We start from the raw sequence: 18,631 nt of genomic DNA on the forward strand, positions 1-18,631 counted from the left end.
TATCACAAAGACAGCTGGCGGAGGAGCCAGGATCTATACCCAAATTTCAAGAATGCATTGTTTTTTTGAATATTTTATTTTTATTTATTTATTTGAGAGAGAGATACAGAAATAGGAAGGTAGAGAGAGAGACAATAGGTGCACCAGGGCCTCTAGCAAATGAATTCCAAATGCATGTACCCCCTTGTACATCTGGCTTATGTGGGTCCTGGGAGTTGAACCTGGGTCCTTTGGCTTTGCAGGCAAGTGCCTTAACCACTAAGCCATCTCTCCAGCCCTCAAGTGTGCACTGTTAACCATATGTTAGACCATGGGAGGTATGGAAGACTTGCTAAGAAGTTTGGTTTAATTCTAAAGAAATCTACATTCTGGCACAGTCTGAGGTAACTTTGGAGGCAAACTGAAGAGGGGAAGATCCAAAATCAAGAAGTAAAGCTGGGGCTGGAGAGATAGCTTAACAGTCAAAGGTGCTTTTCTTCAAAGCCTGGTAGCCCAAGTTCAAATCCCCAGTACCAATGTAAAACAAGATATACAAAGTAACACATGTGTCTAGAGTTTGTTTGCAGTGGCAGGAGGGCCTGGCATATCCATTTTCTCTCTCTCACATTCTCTGCTGGCAAATAAATAAAAATATGCATAATATTTTCAAACAGAAGTAAAACTGCTGAGAGATGTCATACTGATGGCTTCTCAGGGTTAATAAGGCCATTCTAACACCAAGAAGTCCCCTATCTATCCCTGTTCAAGTGCAGGAGCTGTATTTAACTAGTGCTTTAACCAATATTTTCGCACCAAAGACAAATTAAGAGCTTCCTGAGACTAGTAGTACAAAAAAACCCATGCCCCTTAATGTCATTATGCTCCCTGAAGGGTAAGAGATCCAGCTGACTGGGATGTGGAACAATATCTCAGGGGCAGCCTAAAACTGTGTAGAGTGCAGGAGAAAACAGTAACACATTTACACTTCACTAAAGTTATTTTAGATTTATTTCTCTCCTGTTTTCCATATTCCATAAGCAGAGCCTCCTATCTAACAAGTTGGCTCCTGGGGTGAGATGTTCACCTGCCATATCACTGGTGATAAGATCCAGCTTTTGTGTCATCTCCTTTTCATTGTCATAGCTGATGGTGAACTCAGCTGACTGATGTCTGGCAAAGGGAAATTTCACCTGCTTCCAACAGTCTGAAATAAAGATAATATGAAGGAAAGTCAAAGAAGCAATGCACACACTCCATGACATGTTCCTCAATGAACTGCCATATGTCCCTTGATGTGCCAGTCTGTCTCTTACAAGCTGCTGGTGACCATCCCATAGCCATAGCTCTCCACGTGTACATGTTGTGGATAGTATAACAAGGCCAATGATAACAGCAGCAGGTATGTTTTCCACTGGTCATTTAAAGTGCTGTGCACCCATCAGGCCCTGGGTCATCTCTCTTGGTAAACTATCTGAGCATGGCTTTCAATAATCCACAAAGAAGGCTGGAGAGATGGCGTAGCGGTTAAGCGCTTGCCTGTGAAGCCTAAGGACCCCGGTTCGAGGCTCGGTTCCCCAGGTCCCACGTTAGCCAGATGCATAAGGGGGCGCACACATCTGGAGTTCGTTTGCAGAGGCTGGAAGCCCTGGCGCGCCCATTCTCCCTCTCCTCCTCTATCTGTCTTTCTCTCTGTGTCTGTCACTCTCAAATAAATAAATAAAAATTAAAAAAAAATAATAATCCACAAAGACATGCAACCCAGAAGGGACAGCATAACTTCTGTTTATATTCAGCATCTTCAGACCTCATTATATCTTCTAGGAAACTGAGGAAGGACTGGGAAGGAATCATGTAAGTGCTGGCTTCAAAGAATCCTTAAAACACAGGTTAGTTAGGTGTGGTGGTATACACCTGTAACCCAAGCACTAAGAAGTTGGAGGGAGGAAGACTGCTGGGAGCTCAAAGCTAGCCTGGACTTCATAGCAAGTGAGTTAAGGTAAGCCTAGTCTATACAGTGACTTGTAGGCCAGCCTGAGCTACATACAAGAAACCCTCCCACATTTAAAAAAAAATGGAGACCAGGCACAATAAATTTCTTCTTTGTAGTTTTGCTAACTTAAGGGCTATATAACTTTCTTTCTTTTAAACCATATAGTAGTTTTCTCTTATTAGCAGTTACCAAAAGCAAATATGCCATGATTAAAAAATATTAAATGGAAAATGCCAGAAATAAATAATTACTATGTTTTAAACTACACTGTTCTAAGAAGTGTGGTAAAAGTTACACAGTCTTGCCTAGAATGTAGATCACCATTTAAAATGATTTATTTAAGCCGGGCATGGTGGCACATGCCTTTAATCCCAGCACTCGGGAGGCAGAGGTAGGAGGATCTCTGAGAGTTCGAGGCCTCCCTGAGACTACATAGTGAATTCCAGGTCAGCCTGAGCCAGAGTGAGACCCTATCTCGAAAAACCAAAAAAAAAAAAAAACCCCAAAAAATAAAAATAAAAATAAAATGATTTATTTATTTATTTGCAAGGAGAGGAGAGAAGAGAGAGAGACAGAATGGATATGAATGTGAATGGGAGTTCTAGGACCTTGAACTGCTGCAAAGAATTCTAGATACTTGTGCCAGTTTGTATATCTGGCTTTATGTGGGGGCTAGAGAATTGAACCTGAGTTGTTAAGCTTTGCAGGTAAGTGCCTTAACCTCTGAGCCATTTCTCCAATCCCTGACTCATCTTTTGCCATAGGCCCTTGCTTGAGTCCCTTAGTGGTCACATGAGCAATCAAATTGATTATAGTGTAGAACACAGGGTTTCTGTAACCCTTATTTTACTTAACAACCACGTCAAAGCACAAGAATAGTGATTTACTTGCGTTTATTATTTTTGTTGATATCTTCCTATGTCTAAAATACAAACTATACTTTATTATAGCTATGCATATATAGAGAAAAACAGCATATACAGGGTTTAGGACTAGCTATGGTTTCAGGTAATTACTGGGTGTCTTGGAACATATCTCCCACAGATAAAGCAAGATTTTATATAGTGATGGGGTTTGAACCCAGAGCCTTACCCATCTAGGCAAGTGTTCTACCACCGAGCTACATCCCCACCTTCTTATGCTTTTAATTGGCAGATCTTGTCCCTTCTTCAAAGCCATCATAAAACTATAAGATGAAGTTTAACCAACCTGATTTCTGAGCCTCAGGTGATCCATATGGATTTCCTTTCTTCCTCTTCCTGTCAAGACAGAAAGTACTACTGAATATTTGTAAGTCAATTCACTTGCCTTTGTCTCCCTATATGATAAGGGCTTTACCATCTTATTTAACTCATAGGCTAATTCTGAGGATTAAATGAGATAGAAGCTGCCATGTGCTTCTAGAATCATATGAATATGTAAGATGATATGTAAACTCATCTTACAATTAAGCCAAAATATTTTCATTAGAGGAATACATACTAATTTTATTTTGTATAACAGATAGCATTGCTTTATTCTTCTATTTTCTGTCTAGCTCAGGCAATAAATAAAACCCTGAAATAAGTCCTATGACCACTGTTGATATTCTATCAAGTCTAAAATAATAGGTTCCTTTAAAAATAGGGCCAGAAGAGATATCTCAATGATTAAAGGTGTTTGCTTGCAAAGCCTGATGGCCTAGGTCCAATTCTCCAGTACACATGTAAAGACAAATGCACCAAATGGTACATGCATTTGGAGTTTGTTAGCAGTGGTGGCAGGCACCCACATTCACTCTCTCTGTATGCCTCTTTCTCTCTGTCTCTTTCTCAAAAACAAGTAAATTAATTCAAATAAAATAAAAATAATACAAATGAACACATTAAGCTAAGACATCCTTTAACTCAGAAATCTTAAAAACCTTTGATCACTTAATCATTTATGTTAGAGAACAATTCTTCATTCTTTTTTTTTTTTTTTTTTTTTTTTTGAGGTAGGGTTTCACTCTAGCTCAGGCTGACCTGGAATTCACTATGTAGTTTTAGGGTAGCCTCCTACCTCTGCTTACCCGAGTGCTGAGATTAAAGGCATGCGCCACAACACCTGACCCCCAATTCTTCATTCTTATTCATACAAATAAACACATGTATAAGTTCTAAAACTATATAAAATATATACAGAGAAAACTTCAGAACTATTAATATTATATTAGCTCTATTTTTATTCAGCACCCATCACGGTAAACTTCTCTATTTTAGACATGAGAAAACAGGCAAAGAGACTGAGTGACTGGGCTATGTGGTGACATGGGTAAGAGACCTTCAGTTCCCTTTCTAACATGCTTTTCATGCCATGGTGTGAGAAGGGAGATTTTACAAGGAGTATGTTAGCTCCCAGATAACTTCAACAGTGTTCACCTGTGAAGCCTTTAACAAAGATTTCTAAGTCACAAGGGTGACTTATAAAGTAATACTTGATAATTTCTATGCCTGATTCTGGACCCAACTTGTTTTTGAAATATAAATTAGCATTTAATGTTAAATAAGTCATACTGCTTTTTCATACATGAATATATAAGAGTAAACTTTTGAGATTTTTAATTTTGCAATGGTTAATCTTTATTGTCCACTGGACAGGACGTACAATGACCATGGAAGTGAGTCCTAATGACTATTTTTTCTGTTCTATCAAGTCCAAAATAATAGATGCCTTTAAAAGTAGGGCTGGAGGGATGGCTTGGCAGTTAACGGTGTGTGCTTGCAAAGCCTGACAGCCTCTAGTTTTGTCCCCAAAAAGGTTTGACTTAGGAAGTGTGGTGGTTTGATTCAGGTGTCCCCCATAAACTTATATGTTCTGAATGCTGGGTCTCCAGCTGGTAGCAATTTTGGGATTGGCGCCTGCTGGAAGTGATGTATTGTTGGAGGCAGGCTTACTGGTATTATAGCCAGCTTTCTCCTTGCTAGTGTTTGGCACACTCTCCTGCTGCTTTTGTCTACCAGATGTTGGCCAGGAGGTGATATCCAACCTCTGCTCATGCCATTGTTTTCCCCTGCCATCATGAAATTTCCCCTTAGGTCTGTAAGCCAAAATCAACCCTTTCCTCCCACAACATGCTCTTGGTTGGGTGTTTTCTGCCACCAAAGCAAAGCTGACTGCAACAGGAGGGAAGTTCCATCCTGAATGTGGATTGCACCACTACTGAATCAAAAGGAGAAAGCTAACTGAGTACCTGCAATCATCTCTCTCTCCCCCTCACTCCCTCTTTCCTGGATGTGGATGCAATGTGACCAGTTATCTCATGCTCCTGCCACCACACCTTCCTCACCATGATGGACTGTACTCTCAAACTGTGGGCCAAAATAAAACTTTTCTTCCTTAAGCTGCTTTTGCCTACATATTCAGTTCGAACAATGAAAAAAGCAACTAAAACTGATTTCTTACATAATCAGAGAAGAATTTAAAAAGTTCAAAATCACATACTTTCTAAAGACGGTAAAGATCCCCATTCCAGCCAGAAGAAGGGCAACAAGGAGCACCAATGGAACAGCCACTGTTGTAACATTCGTTTCTAGAAAATGAGAAAACAGCATAACCAAAATAATGGTATATCCATATGTAACCAAAGCCCCTGACCAAACACTGAGCATGGATTTGAGAAATCTCCAACTATTTAGTACACAAGGCAAATGAACACATGCTTAGCATTTACTAATGATGGAAAACCAAAGGAGAGGATGTAAAATTCTAGCCAATCTGGAAAAATGAAACTGACCCTTCTCTGCCCCAAGAGGGTCGTTTTTAAGGCTACTTAGATGTTAGCTTTTTTTAAAAATTTTTTTGAGGTAAGGCTTCACTCTAGCCCAGGCTGATGGAACCTGGAATTCACTATGTAGTCTCAGAGTGGCCTTGAACTCACAGCAATCCTCCTACCTCTAACTCCCCAGTGCTGGGATTAAAGGTGAGTACCACCATGCCTGGCTTAGCTTCTTTTTTAGTAGTTTTAAAATTTATTTAGTAGAGAGAGAGAGAGACAGTGAGGGATGGAGAGCGAGGGAGGGAGGGAGGGAGGAAGGAAGAGAGAGAGGTGGGGGGGGAGAGAATGGGCACACCAGGGCCTTCAGCCACTGCAAACAAACTCCAGACACCTGTGCCACCTTGTGCATCTGGCTTATGTGGGACCTGGGGAATCAAACCTGGATCGTTAAGCTTTGCAGGCAAACACCTTAACTGCTAAGCCATCTCTCCAGCCCAAGATGTTAGCTTTTCCTGAATAACTATCCAAACTAAAGGAGGAACACTGCTTTTCACCTACCTTTCTTTTTGTGATTCCTGGGAAGATAAAGGGAAGATAAAATGTGGAAATGTACATAACACGAGGAAAAGAAACTTGAATATAAAATTGGTATAAGTACTAACATTGTTATTTATAACAGGGTAAATTTGGGGACAATCTCACAACTTAACCAAGAGAAAGGTTAACTAAATACTGCCTTATCAAGACATTATATTTTTCAATTACATAGAGCCACTATTATATGCTCATAATGAAATATTAAGTGAAAAATGATAATACAGAACAGAACACATAGTATGCTACCAGTTTTGTCTTTTTTTATTTGCTTTTTGAGACAGGGTATCATATCATTTAGGCAGCCTCAAACCTAGCATGTAGCCAAGGCTATCCTTGAACTGATCTTCCTGCCTCTGCCTCGTGGTTCCTGAAATTATAGGTATGTGCCACTATACCTGGCCTCTACTTTTGTATTAAAATTAGAAATATAAATACAGTTGACTGGGTATAGAGGAACATGGTGACCACTTGCAAATGGTGAGGTAGGGCTGATAAAGTCACAGGTTCAACCCCCTGTGACTACCACTGAAGAGTTTTAAACACTCCATTTCTTTTGGAAAGCATGATCCTTACCATTGGCAGTAAACAGAAAGCACTTTTCAGACAGGGAGCCACTGAAACAATAAAGCAAACAGGAGGTGTAAGTTGCTTCACTAGATTATAGTGACTACCACATTACTACATCACACGGCCTTCATCACATCACAGTGCTAACTCAGAGGTCCTCACAGCAACCCTGCAGGGCCTCTGCTTTTATCTCCATCAGTATTTTATGAGTCAGTGACATCACCAACCTTCATAAATTCAAATTGATATAGGTGACAAAGGCCAGGACCAAGACTGCTTTTTATTAGCAGATGTTAATAGTACATAATACATGAACACATGTACTTAGATTCTATTAACTCCTCCTCACCCTCTCTTGTCCCAGTCCCCATTACTGCTGGCCTTCCCACTCTCCAAATAATCCATTGCCCCTTTAGTTTGCAGTTGTTTTTGAGACAGGGTCTTGCTATATAGCCTAGACTAGCCTTGCACTTGCCATAATCCTCCTTCAGCTTTCTTAGTGATAGGATTACAGGCATGCCCCACTATATCCAGCTATATATACTTTTTAAAAATCCAGATTCTACATATGAGAGAAAATTTGAAGTTTGCCTCTGTGAGCCTGGCTTATTTTGTTTAACATGATAATCTCAAGTTCCATTCATTTTCCTGCAAATGACAAAATTTCATTTTTATTTACAGTTGTATATATACCACATTTTCTTTATCCATTCATCTGGCTATTGTGAATATTGAAATAGTAAACATGGATATGGTGGTATCTTTATAATGTGCTGACTTAGTATTCTTAGAAATATACCCACAAGTAAAATAGTTGGGTCTGGAAGTGCCATTTTTAGTACTTTTGAGGAAATTCTATTTTGATTTCTACAGTGGCTGCACTAGTTTAAAAAAATCAGCAGTGTGGAAAGATTCTTCTTTCTCTTTATTTTTGCCAACATGTTTTTTAAATTTTTTTTTTTATTATAGCCATTCTGGCTAAGATAAGATAGACTTCAAAGGTAGTTTTATTTTATATTTCCCTGATGGGTAAGGATGCTGATTTTTTTTTTTTTTTTTTTTTTTTTGTGTGTATGTGGTTTGTCATTTTGTTTTTGTCATGTTACCCAGCCTGGCCTTGAACTCACTGTAATACAGCTGTGTATCTCCTTGCAATTCCTGACCCTCCTGTCTCTGCCTCTGGAGTATGGGATTATAGCAACTACCACCATACCAAGTTGTGTTTATTATTTAGAACAAGATACTGCTTTTGAATCAAAACCTTACACTGTCACCATCGTGCCATATTTATTGGGAAGTAATATGCAGATATGCACCCTTAGGAATAACCCTAAGAATCCTAATACCTCCCTTTCTTGCAGCTCTTACCTGGAAATCTCAGTTCCCCCCAGCCCCTCAATGTATTACCTACCAGCACCAAGCCCAGAGCCAGTTCCTGCTTCCAGATAACCAGAAGTCTGGCTGGAGAGAAGATAGAGTATCTCACTGGTGTCATAGAACCTGGACCTTACTGCAGGGTGGTCTTCCTGTCCAACAGCACAGATTCTCTGGCCTGTGATCCTGGCACCTCTACACTATGATCTCCTCTACAGGGCAGCTTATGAAATTACCCAACTCTGCAGCTACCTCATTCAATGGAGATAAGATGCTAAGGCTAAAACCATCTCTTCTTTACACACAGAATCCCTCACCAAGTTGGTGATGACATTCAGGGTGAGGAGAAACTTTGAATTCTCAAGTATTACGCACTCTAGATAATGAAAGAAATGCAGATGTGGCTCAAAGGTTCTTGCTTCTAGCATGCACAAAGCCCTGGTTTGAGCCCTAGTACCACCTAACCAGGCTTGGTGGTACATACCAATAATGTACCAGGTAGAGGCAGGAGGATCAGGAAGTTCAAGCTCATTCTGGGATACATAGGGAATTTGATGCCAGCTTTGGGCTATTTATGACTCTCTTCTCTCAAAACAAAATGAATGATTTTTTTAAAAGATGCCATTGTTGTACAAGTTGGAATATTTCTTACTATTCAATTTATCTGAATTACAAGCTGGAGTATTTCTTACTATTCAGTTTATCTGAATTATGAGCTGGAACATTGATTACTGTTCTCTTTTTCTGAATTACAAAATGGAGAATTGATTACTATTCTATTCATCTGAACTACAAGCTGGAGTGTTGCTCTGAATTACATATTGTGATACTGTATCGAAAGAGACAGAGTACAACATAAAATCTGCAATAACAAAGAAAGAAAAATAGCCCTCTCCAGTTATTTGCCCAAGTTCAGTTAGCAAGAAAGCTGAAATAGGACCCTTGAAGCTTAGAATTAAATTTAGGAATTATTTAGTGTCTATCTGTTGTCTGATTTTCCCATTTCCTCTTATGTTACAGCAATAAGTTTTATGGTGGAAATGCAGCCCAAATCAAGTGCTACAATTAAAAATACCTATGCTTGCTTTCAATACCTGTAGCAGACAGCTTCAGGTTTGCTGAGATAAATGTCCGGATCAGGCACAGTTATGAAGGAAGGGATTTATTGAAGCTTACAGATCCAGGAAAAGTTCCATAATGGCAAAAGAAGTTGGCCTGCTTTCACAGGACCAAACACACAGAGAGAAACACAAGCCAAAAAGCCACACTACACAGCACACTTCAGGAACTCCAGCTAGGCACACTTTGCATATCTTTAGATTAAAATCTCAAACCCATCACCACACCTTAAGATCTGCCCAGTGACACCGCCTCCAGCCAGGTGGTTGCAGATGCAAACTACAAACTAATAAAACACTCAATATATTGGGGGCCATCTATTCAAACTACCACAATACCACAAACACTGAAATGTTTACTTTTGTTTTTTACTGTCAAGTGGGAAAGAGTATGGAAAGCTCTGCTTCTAATAGCTCTGTCTAGCTTTCATGCAATATCAGCTGAAATCTGCTATTAAATTAAATGGACCCAATAGAGAATGCTACAGGTAACTAAGGCTGATCCTTGGAAAAACAACAAAAAGTTCCTCTGGAGACCATGGGTTTGAGGTATTCACACAGTTGAGGAGATGAATTCCATCAAATTACAGAAACAAGGAGCCTCCACATGGCTTCAGGAGATAGTAATGATCAGAGGCTTTCCTTTCTAATGAGGTCAGTCCCTCTGCTTGATTCCATTCTGGCCTGAAAAACCAAGGAAATAGCTTGACCCTGGATGAATCTCTGAAGAGTCTAGATATTTACTTTAGGGACCCCTTCTTCCTCAGCAGTAGTGCTTCCTTCTGTTTTTTCCTGGACACCAAACAATCATGTGTGGGAACATAAGTTTAGTGACTGCATGGATGCTGGCTCCCCAACAGCAAAACAACTGCTCCCTGATGATTTTAGAAGAGACTGCATGATGCAGAAGCTATAGATTGTTACTAGAAAATTTCAGTGCCAGGGGTGTTGGTCAGGAAGGTCCCCAATGACATCAACACATTACAGGCTATTGCCAAGGCTCTTGGTTTCCCACCAGAACTAGATGATAAGACCCTATTGCTGAAGACTCCATATGCTTGGGCTGCAGGTCACTTAGAAAGCAAACTGGAGCTGAGCTAAAAGCCCCCTTCATGTTGACTTGCTATCAGGATGCTGGAATCAGCTATGCAGCCTGTTGGGGTAGAAAAGTTATCAATGGTCTAAATAAGCAGTGGGCCCTACAAGCTTTATGGCTGGCCACTCAGGCCAAATGTACCAACTAGTACAATGGTGTCATGTCTGTTATGGGGGTAACCAAATGCTCTCTGATTGGACTTGAGGCCCACTCCAGTGGAGAGAATTCATGCCTGCTACTGAAAACCTAATCAAAAGCTTATGGCTGGAGAGGTCATAAACTCTAGGGAGGAAAATACCAATGTTGCCTAGCTAAATGGATATATTCTAACCAACCAAACTGCCCTCTAAATACTTATGCTTATGCCCATATATTAATGCTACTCTCACTTTTGGTTAGAGAAGCCTCTCTTTTCAGATGGTAGTGACCACTGGGGAGAATCAAAACTCACTTCTGAGAAAAAGTCACAGTGAAGTGTTTAGCACTGAAACAGCTCTATCACACCCATAAAGGCTCAGGAACCATTGTGGAAGAGGTGGCACAAAGAATGTAAGAGCCAAAATACGGGGAAGAATGCTTTGTAATATGGACTTATACACACAAAGGGTCCATGATATTCATGATCTCTTAGTGGCTAATGTTACCTACACAAGACTTGCATATTAGGAGCAAAAAATGATGATATTGAAATAGAAGAAAGACCTGCATAGTAGAAGGAAAAAGCTGTTTACTCAAAGTAGAAGAGAGGGCCTGGAGAGATGGCTTAGCAGTTAAGGTGCTTGCCTGCAGAGCCAAAGGACCCAGGTTTGTTTCCCCAGGACCCATGTAAGCCAGACAAACAAGGTGATGCATGCGTCTGGGGTTCATTTGCAGCACCTGAAGGCACTGGCAACCCATTATCTCCCTCTCTCTCTCAAATAAATAAAAATTTAAAAAAGTAGAAGAGAGATGAGTTGCAAAGAAGGGATTCTGGGAGGATTTGGGAGGGTTTGGCAAAAGAACAGTTGTAGGAGATTATAATCAAGGTATACTGTCTTTATGTTGGAGGTTGTTGATAAAGTTGAAAAAAATAAGAGACTATATGAATATGCAGTAGATTCCTTGCTCAAAGCAAACATTAGTGACATCATAGAAATAGAAGGATGAAGGGACCCTGATAATTTTCTACACTTTTATCTACTCTGGTCAAAACAAAATTGAGACAATTAGTTCAAATATCTATATATAATGTATCACAAACCTTCCAATTCATTAAGCATTTAATTTTACAATTTGGCATGGAAATTTTAATTTCAAAATGCATGAACATTTTATATATGTATATGTATGTATTTATTAGGTCTAGTTGATACACAGAGAGGTGAGAGAATAAAGTCTTTTATTCAACTGTTCTAATAGGGTTTTCTCTTTTCTTTATAAGACAGGGTTTCCTGTAACCCAGGTTGGCTCAAACTTACTATGTATACCCAAGATGACCTTGAATTTCTTTTTGTTTTAAATTTTACTTATTTATTTACTTACTTATTTGAGAGACAGAGAGAGAGAAAGAGAGAGAGAGAGAGAATGGGCATACCAGGCCCTCTAGCCACTGCAAACAAACTCCAGACACATGAACCACCATTTGCATCTGGTTTACGTTGGTATTGGGGAACTGAACCTGGGTTCTTAGGCTTCACAGGCAAGTAAGTGCCTTAACTGCTAAGCCATCTCTTCAGCCCAACCTTGAATTTCTGATCCTCCTTCCTCCAGCTCCCAAACTCTGGGGTTACAGACATTTTCTTTAAACACAGAATACATTTTCCTATAAAAGCAACATTTATAACATGGGGTCAGGATCTCTATTTGATAGAAGACATTACTAAAACTATAATATATTTAAGTAAAAAAGTAGAAGAAGAAAAAGAAATGTCTTAAAATGATATAGGAGTCAGAGTATGCTGACTGACTTGGGAATTTAGCCATTACTCATAGTATGATTATTTTTTCATGCTTTCTGAGGCAGTCTCACTATGTTGTTTAGACTGGTATAGAACTTATGATCCTTGTGCTTCAGCCTCCTGGATGCTACGATTACAGGCATGCCCTGCTACAGCTGCTTGTAATGGGATTCTTATAAGATAATCCATAATCCACCTGAGGATGAAATAGTAAAATATAATCTTGATTTAAAAAATATTTTTAAATTTATTTATGAGAGAGACAACAAGAGAAAGAGGGGGAGAGATCTAGCATACCAGGACCTCCAGCCACTACAATCAAACTCCAAATGCTTGTGCCATCTTGTGCTCATACGCAACCTTGTACGCATGTGTCACATGTGTATCTGGCTTACATGGGATCTGGGGAGTTGAACCTGAGTCCTTCGGCATCTCAGGCAAGTGCCCTAACTGCTAAGCAATCTCTCTAGGCCAATCCTGGCCTTTTTATGTGCAAGAGGGCACTAAGGTAAAGTGGTAAGGCCAGAGACCTTCAAACAAATAGGTGAGTGGTAGAAGACACATTCTTGATTTATTTTCCCACCCATGATTTCAAAATGTCTATAGCTTCTGTCTTGTGCCTTGAGACCAAAATCATGTAGAATCTTGTCCCCAGAAAACAGTTGCAGTCAGGTGTATTGGCACATGTCTTTAATCCCAGCATGTACTCTGGAGGCTTAGGTAGGAGAATTGCCATGAGTTTGAGGCCAGCCTAAGCTAGAGTAAGCCCTACTTCAAAATAGAACAGAGTAGCATTCAAATAGACTAGAACAGAAAAGAACAAAACAGAATAGAAAAAAATAAAATAAATAAAATAACAACTGCAGTAAAGGAAGATATTTCCAGGGACAGAGGACGAAGGAAAGAAGGAAAGGAGGGAGGGAGGGATACAGAAAGGGAAAGACAGAATGAGGGAGGAAGGGAGAGAGGAGAGATATCAGAAGGCTCTAGGAGAAGTCTCTTTTACTGGCTGTCCATTGGAGGGAAACCTCCTTTTTGACGGCTCCAAGCTCCTCTTCATGTGTGGCCATCTGCATCACAGATCATCATACAGCTCCAGGTGTCTACCCTATAAAATCTGAGGCAATCTGACTGTATGCAAAGCTAGGTTAGGTTGAAATGTTTAAATCAATCAACATACTTTTTTCTTATAAAGCAAACTGAGAAGCTAACATTAACAAAAAGTACATATATAGTGCCATTTTTCTTCTCTCAAGGACACTATCTCCAGGAATCTTCTGGGGAACTCAAAGGAAGCATTTATTTTAGTGCCCTGGTTCCCTTTATCTTATGTAAAATTGGAGATAACCAGTAATTTGCTGAAACTATATACACAGAAAAGGAATAAGCCTTTATTTTCTTTCATTGATGCACTTAGGAGTGGAAATACCCCTTCACAACAGCACTTCAGATGTGTGCCATGTTAATTTACATGTCAGCATAACCAGGGAGCTGTGTTATTGCTACATTTATTTTCCACACAGACCATAAATGCTGCCTAAGCTGAAACACATTTTTCCCAGCTGACTACCACTTAGTATCACATTCTTGCTGTCCTTTCAAAACTGTGAGCTGATTAATTATGGCTCAGGGATATATCCTCTCAGAACACAAGACAAGATACTTACTGCCTGGAGAGCACACCATTAGCCAGGATTCCTTCATAATGACTTATTCCTTTGAGCTGAAGTACATTGATCTGGCCACCTAGTTCATCTGTGATTATTCCTGCATGAATGGCAGCTTTGCACAATAAAGAGGTCTAAAAATAGAGCAACACCATTATTCTGAGTTTACTGAAAAACATACTCAGGATACAGTTAGAGCTTTTCATTTTTGTTTATATAGTAACTTAGAATAGTAGCTCCTCCCATGAGTAATTCCTCCCAGTGGCCATGCCCTTGTGGAAGCACCTTCCACTTGCAATATGAACTGAGCCAAGGAGCAGCTGCAAATAATGTGGCCCCATCAACAGCTAGGCATGTTGAATGAAGTCACCTCAGGCTCCAGCTCCAGTGCTGCCCATGGTGGCAGCTGGATCAGCAATTCCAGGCTAGCAGAGCTGACCCATCTGTCCAAACTGCTCACTCACACACTTACCAGCAGGAAAAGTTACTTCAGGCTATTTTAGTATTGGGTAGCTTGTTAAGCACAATAAGACAATAGACATAATTTCCTAAACTTCGTTTATCAGACACATGTACCTGGCATTGCTTGAGAAGGTGAGCATTCAACAGCTACATCAGTTAATTCATGGATTTAGCAAGGCATAATACATAGAACAGAAAACTTAATGTGCAGTTATGTGAAATCACACTGCACAGACTCATCTCACTTTATGAATTTGCTTAGAGTCCAGCAGCCTGTGCCTTGCCTGCTATGCCACCTGTGGCTCAGTGAGGGGCTTTAGCAAGCTGCTGGTTCTGATAAAGCAAGCAAAAACAACTGACTGGTTTTGATTAGCACACAGCTGTGGGGTTGGGATAGCTCTGATGAGAGGTGGGGTTACAGGAATGACTAGAAGTTCTGTGTGGGGTGCCCACGTATAAAGGTTTCCAAGCACAGATGTGTGTGGTAGACAGGTCCAAGAATCAGGGGCTTACAAGAACCATTCTAAATCAACTTATGCTATGTTCTGCACCAGTGTGACAGAAAGGAGGACACAGGCTCATGTCATCCTCTGACTCAATCATTGCACATGTGAGTTTCTTTTTGTGTTAATGGCAGTGCTGTTTACCTGACATACATTGGAAATATTCTCTTAGATCTAGGATATAATATTCAGGAAACCAATGAGATAAATCATATTTTATTACCATTGTAGTTATAATAAAACTGAAAAACTTTGTTAACTTTTAGTTTACAGACTTGGCATTTCTCCAAGTAAACTAGATTTGACAACTGAAATCAGGTCTGTTAAATCATGATGGGAAAATTACTAGCCTTTTCCAGGATTATTTCTGGAATTAAAACATCTACTCCTTACCTATCCAACTTAAAATTTGATGCTTATGTGCCTTTGTCTGGTAAGAAGTATAAAAATTAAACTTTATTAAAAATTCCTCTTTGAAAAAATAAATTCCCTTTTGAATAGTTATATACCTTGCACTCTAATTTTCTAGTTATTTTTGAAGTCAACATGTCACTAAGATATAAATACAGGCAAACCACATTACTGGTCTATGTTAATTTGTGATTTGCCTTACATTATTAACTCAACCCAAGCATGGTGGCTCATGCCTATAACCCCAGCACTTGGGAGGCTGAGGTAAAAGGATCACCATGAGTTTGAGGCAAGTGTGAGCTAAAGCATGGGTTCCAGGTCAGCTTGGGTTAGACTGAGACCCTGCTTTAAAAATCAAAACAAGAAAAAAATTCATTAAATAATTTAAATACAATAATTTTTCAAAAAGAGGGAATGCCACAGACTTCCAAGGAAAATACCTACAAGGCTCCAGCTGTGGTAGCTGGAGGGTATCACCTGCATGACAGAAGCAATGCTGAAGCTCAGTAAACTGAGGGTGGCCAAACAGAGCAGCATGGTGTAAGAATAACACCATGTAAGTTTCCAAGCATTTCTTAAATTACTCTAGCACTGGAATATTTGATTACATTTTCCTTTAGGGAAAGATCATCTTATTCTGAAAACTATTGGTATTTGCATGACCAAAAACAGTAATAAAGAACATGCTTAAAGATACTGGCTAGGGGCTTTGTCTTGCTACTGCTTTCTCATGGGCAGGAGCTCATTATCCTCTCTCCTCTTTCCTTCTCAATCTAATATTCTGCACTTCTCAAACTGCATTCCTTCTCTTAAGTTCTTTCCCATTTCTGAGAATGCTGCTCATACTCCTTGGTCATGAGCTCTGCTCTCCCTTCTCTTAAGTTCTGTATATAACTTAAATCTAAATGTAATATAATATATATTAAAATATAATAAAATATAACAATAATATAAATATAACAGCTTCAACCTTTAAAAATGTTGGCCAAATGATGGTAAGATGATAAAACTCCAGAGCTACATCTAGAGTTATACATTCCATGGTGGTACATTCCTGCAATATGAGCTCTAGGGTGGCTAAGGTGAAAGAACTGCAAGTTCAATGCCAGCCTGAGCTACCCAGGGAGTTGAAGGCTAGCCTGGACTATATAGTGAGCCACTATCTCAAAAAACAAAGTCAAATTCTATCTTTTACCACATGAATTGTTCCCATGTTCACTGTCATTATGAATAACATTTTATTTTGTGTGTGTGTAGTATGTGTGGTATATGCATGTGTATGCACATATATCCTATGAACAAGTATGTGGGGAGGCCAGAGGAAGATGTCAGGTGTCCTCTTCTACCACTTCTTATGTCCTCCCTCCCCCTCTCCCTCCCTTCCTTCCTTTCTTTTTGTTTTGTTTTCATGGTAGGGTCTCACTCTAGCCCAAGCTGACCTGGAATTCACTACATAGTCTCAGGGTGGTCTTGAACTCAAGGCGATCCTCCTACCTCTGCCTCCTGAGTGCTGAGATTTAAAGGCGTGTACCACCACGCCCAGTTCCTTTCTTTGTTTTTGTTTTTTTAAGGAGTCATTTAGGAGTAAATTCACTGACTGAAACTTTAAACTAATTTTTTAAAAATTTTACATTACTATTTGAAATCAGATACCAGATTTTTCAGGAAAGAAATCTATAAATATGGGAGATTTATGATTTCTTTGAACAAAGTACAAATAATGATCAAATAGAGATAGAACAAGTAGTTTAGAAAAATGATCTTTTGGGAATTTTTTTTTCTGGAAAGTAATATATAGATATAATCCAGATCATCTCATTAGACATAAAAAGGAGTATAGGAAAGAAGGAAGTAATATTTAAAAGGAAATTACATGGCTTTACTGTGCCTAGACACAATGTCTCTATTCTGTGATGTGCATATTCATGTCTGTGGTTTTATTACAAAAACAAATGAAATGTTAAAGAAATAAATAACAAGCCTACAACCTCTTGTCAAAAAGTAGATGGAAGCTATAGTTTGGATCTGTCTCTCCCAAAGGCCATGTGCTAGAGGCTTGATATCCCAAGCCTGTGGCACTGTGGGATGAGGTCGAACCTCTAGGAAGTGGAGCCACATGGGAAAAAAAATGAAACACTGAGAATGTGTCCTTGGAAGGAACTGTTGAGATCCCATCCCCAATCCTCCTTTTCCCTCTTCCTCCCTCCCCACTCTTTCCTTCTCAGGAGGAGACTTTATCAGGAGTGGTGAGCAGCTTGCAGTACCATGTGCCACTCCATGATGGTTTACAGACCCAATAGCTACTGGACAAAAACCTTAAATATGTGAAAAATGAACCTCTCTTTTTAAGTAGATTTATCTAAGGCATTAATTACAGGATCAGAAACCTGAGCAATACAGTGGAGTAATACTGCTTAGGTGTTAAACAATTAACTGGGTGTGATTCCCCAGTACCCATATAAAGCCAGATACACAATGGCACATGCATCTGGAGTTTGTTTGCAGGGGCTGGAGGCCCTTATATGCCCATTTAGCTTCTCTTTTTGTCTCTGTGTCTCTCTTCTCTCTATCTCTTTCTCTTTGCAAAAATTAAAAAAAATTAAAAGTTTAAAAAGATGAACTGGAAGTGCTGGAAACAGAATGAATACATGAATAGCCTTGGTTTTCATATTTTTATTTATATCATTGTTTCAGAAAAGGGATGCATCTGTGCAGAGTTTTAATCTCATTTTACTTTGTTTCCCAGTGAATTCAGGCAAGACAACCAACATTATTCCTTCTAGCTTTCTTTGTTATTACCCTCAGTTACTTACATCTCTGTAGCCATCTATCATATTCCCAGAAACGTCTCCTGCTATGTCTCTACAACCAGCTGGGCAGAATTTGCTGGGAATTGGGGGAAGAAAGAATTTCCATTTTATTAAATTACACTGAAACAAAAAAGGCATTAAACTATATTTCAACTTTAAAAGTATTTTCTCTCCTCATAAAAGAGGCAGGAATATCTTTTTAAAGGACAAAACAGAAATTAATTTAAAGTGAGCATGGAGATGTTTTACACAATGATTATTTGTTTTATATAAAGATTCACCATGAATTGTATCAAACAATGTTCCTCTAACACATTTTGATTGTAAGATGCCTAAGAAATATTTCTAAAATTTTATTTATTTGTGAGAGAAGAGAGAAAACTA

General features: G+C 39.2%; 1 protein-coding gene across 3 annotated transcripts in view; it reads right to left on the minus strand.

Annotated features, from left to right (window-relative positions):
• The window catches only part of Dcbld1 (discoidin, CUB and LCCL domain containing 1), an 80,561-nt gene that overhangs the window by 19,405 nt on the left and 42,525 nt on the right, over nt 1-18,631 (minus strand). For 2 of the 3 annotated variants that reach the window (XM_045159480.1, XR_006638972.1), the window contains exons 5-10: nt 18,251-18,323; nt 14,062-14,195; nt 6,876-6,916; nt 5,432-5,519; nt 3,179-3,228; nt 1,064-1,183 (exon numbers count right to left, since the gene is read on the minus strand). In XM_045159480.1, the coding sequence (XP_045015415.1) occupies nt 1,064-1,183; nt 3,179-3,228; nt 5,432-5,519; nt 6,876-6,916; nt 14,062-14,195; nt 18,251-18,323 (506 nt within the window). The remainder of the gene's footprint in view (nt 1-1,063; nt 1,184-3,178; nt 3,229-5,431; nt 5,520-6,875; nt 6,917-14,061; nt 14,196-18,250; nt 18,324-18,631) is intronic. The other variant, XM_045159481.1, reaches the window with a different exon arrangement.

This window comes from Jaculus jaculus, chromosome 9, assembly GCF_020740685.1.
Source record: "Jaculus jaculus isolate mJacJac1 chromosome 9, mJacJac1.mat.Y.cur, whole genome shotgun sequence".
NCBI classification, from domain to species: Eukaryota; Metazoa; Chordata; class Mammalia; order Rodentia; family Dipodidae; genus Jaculus; species Jaculus jaculus.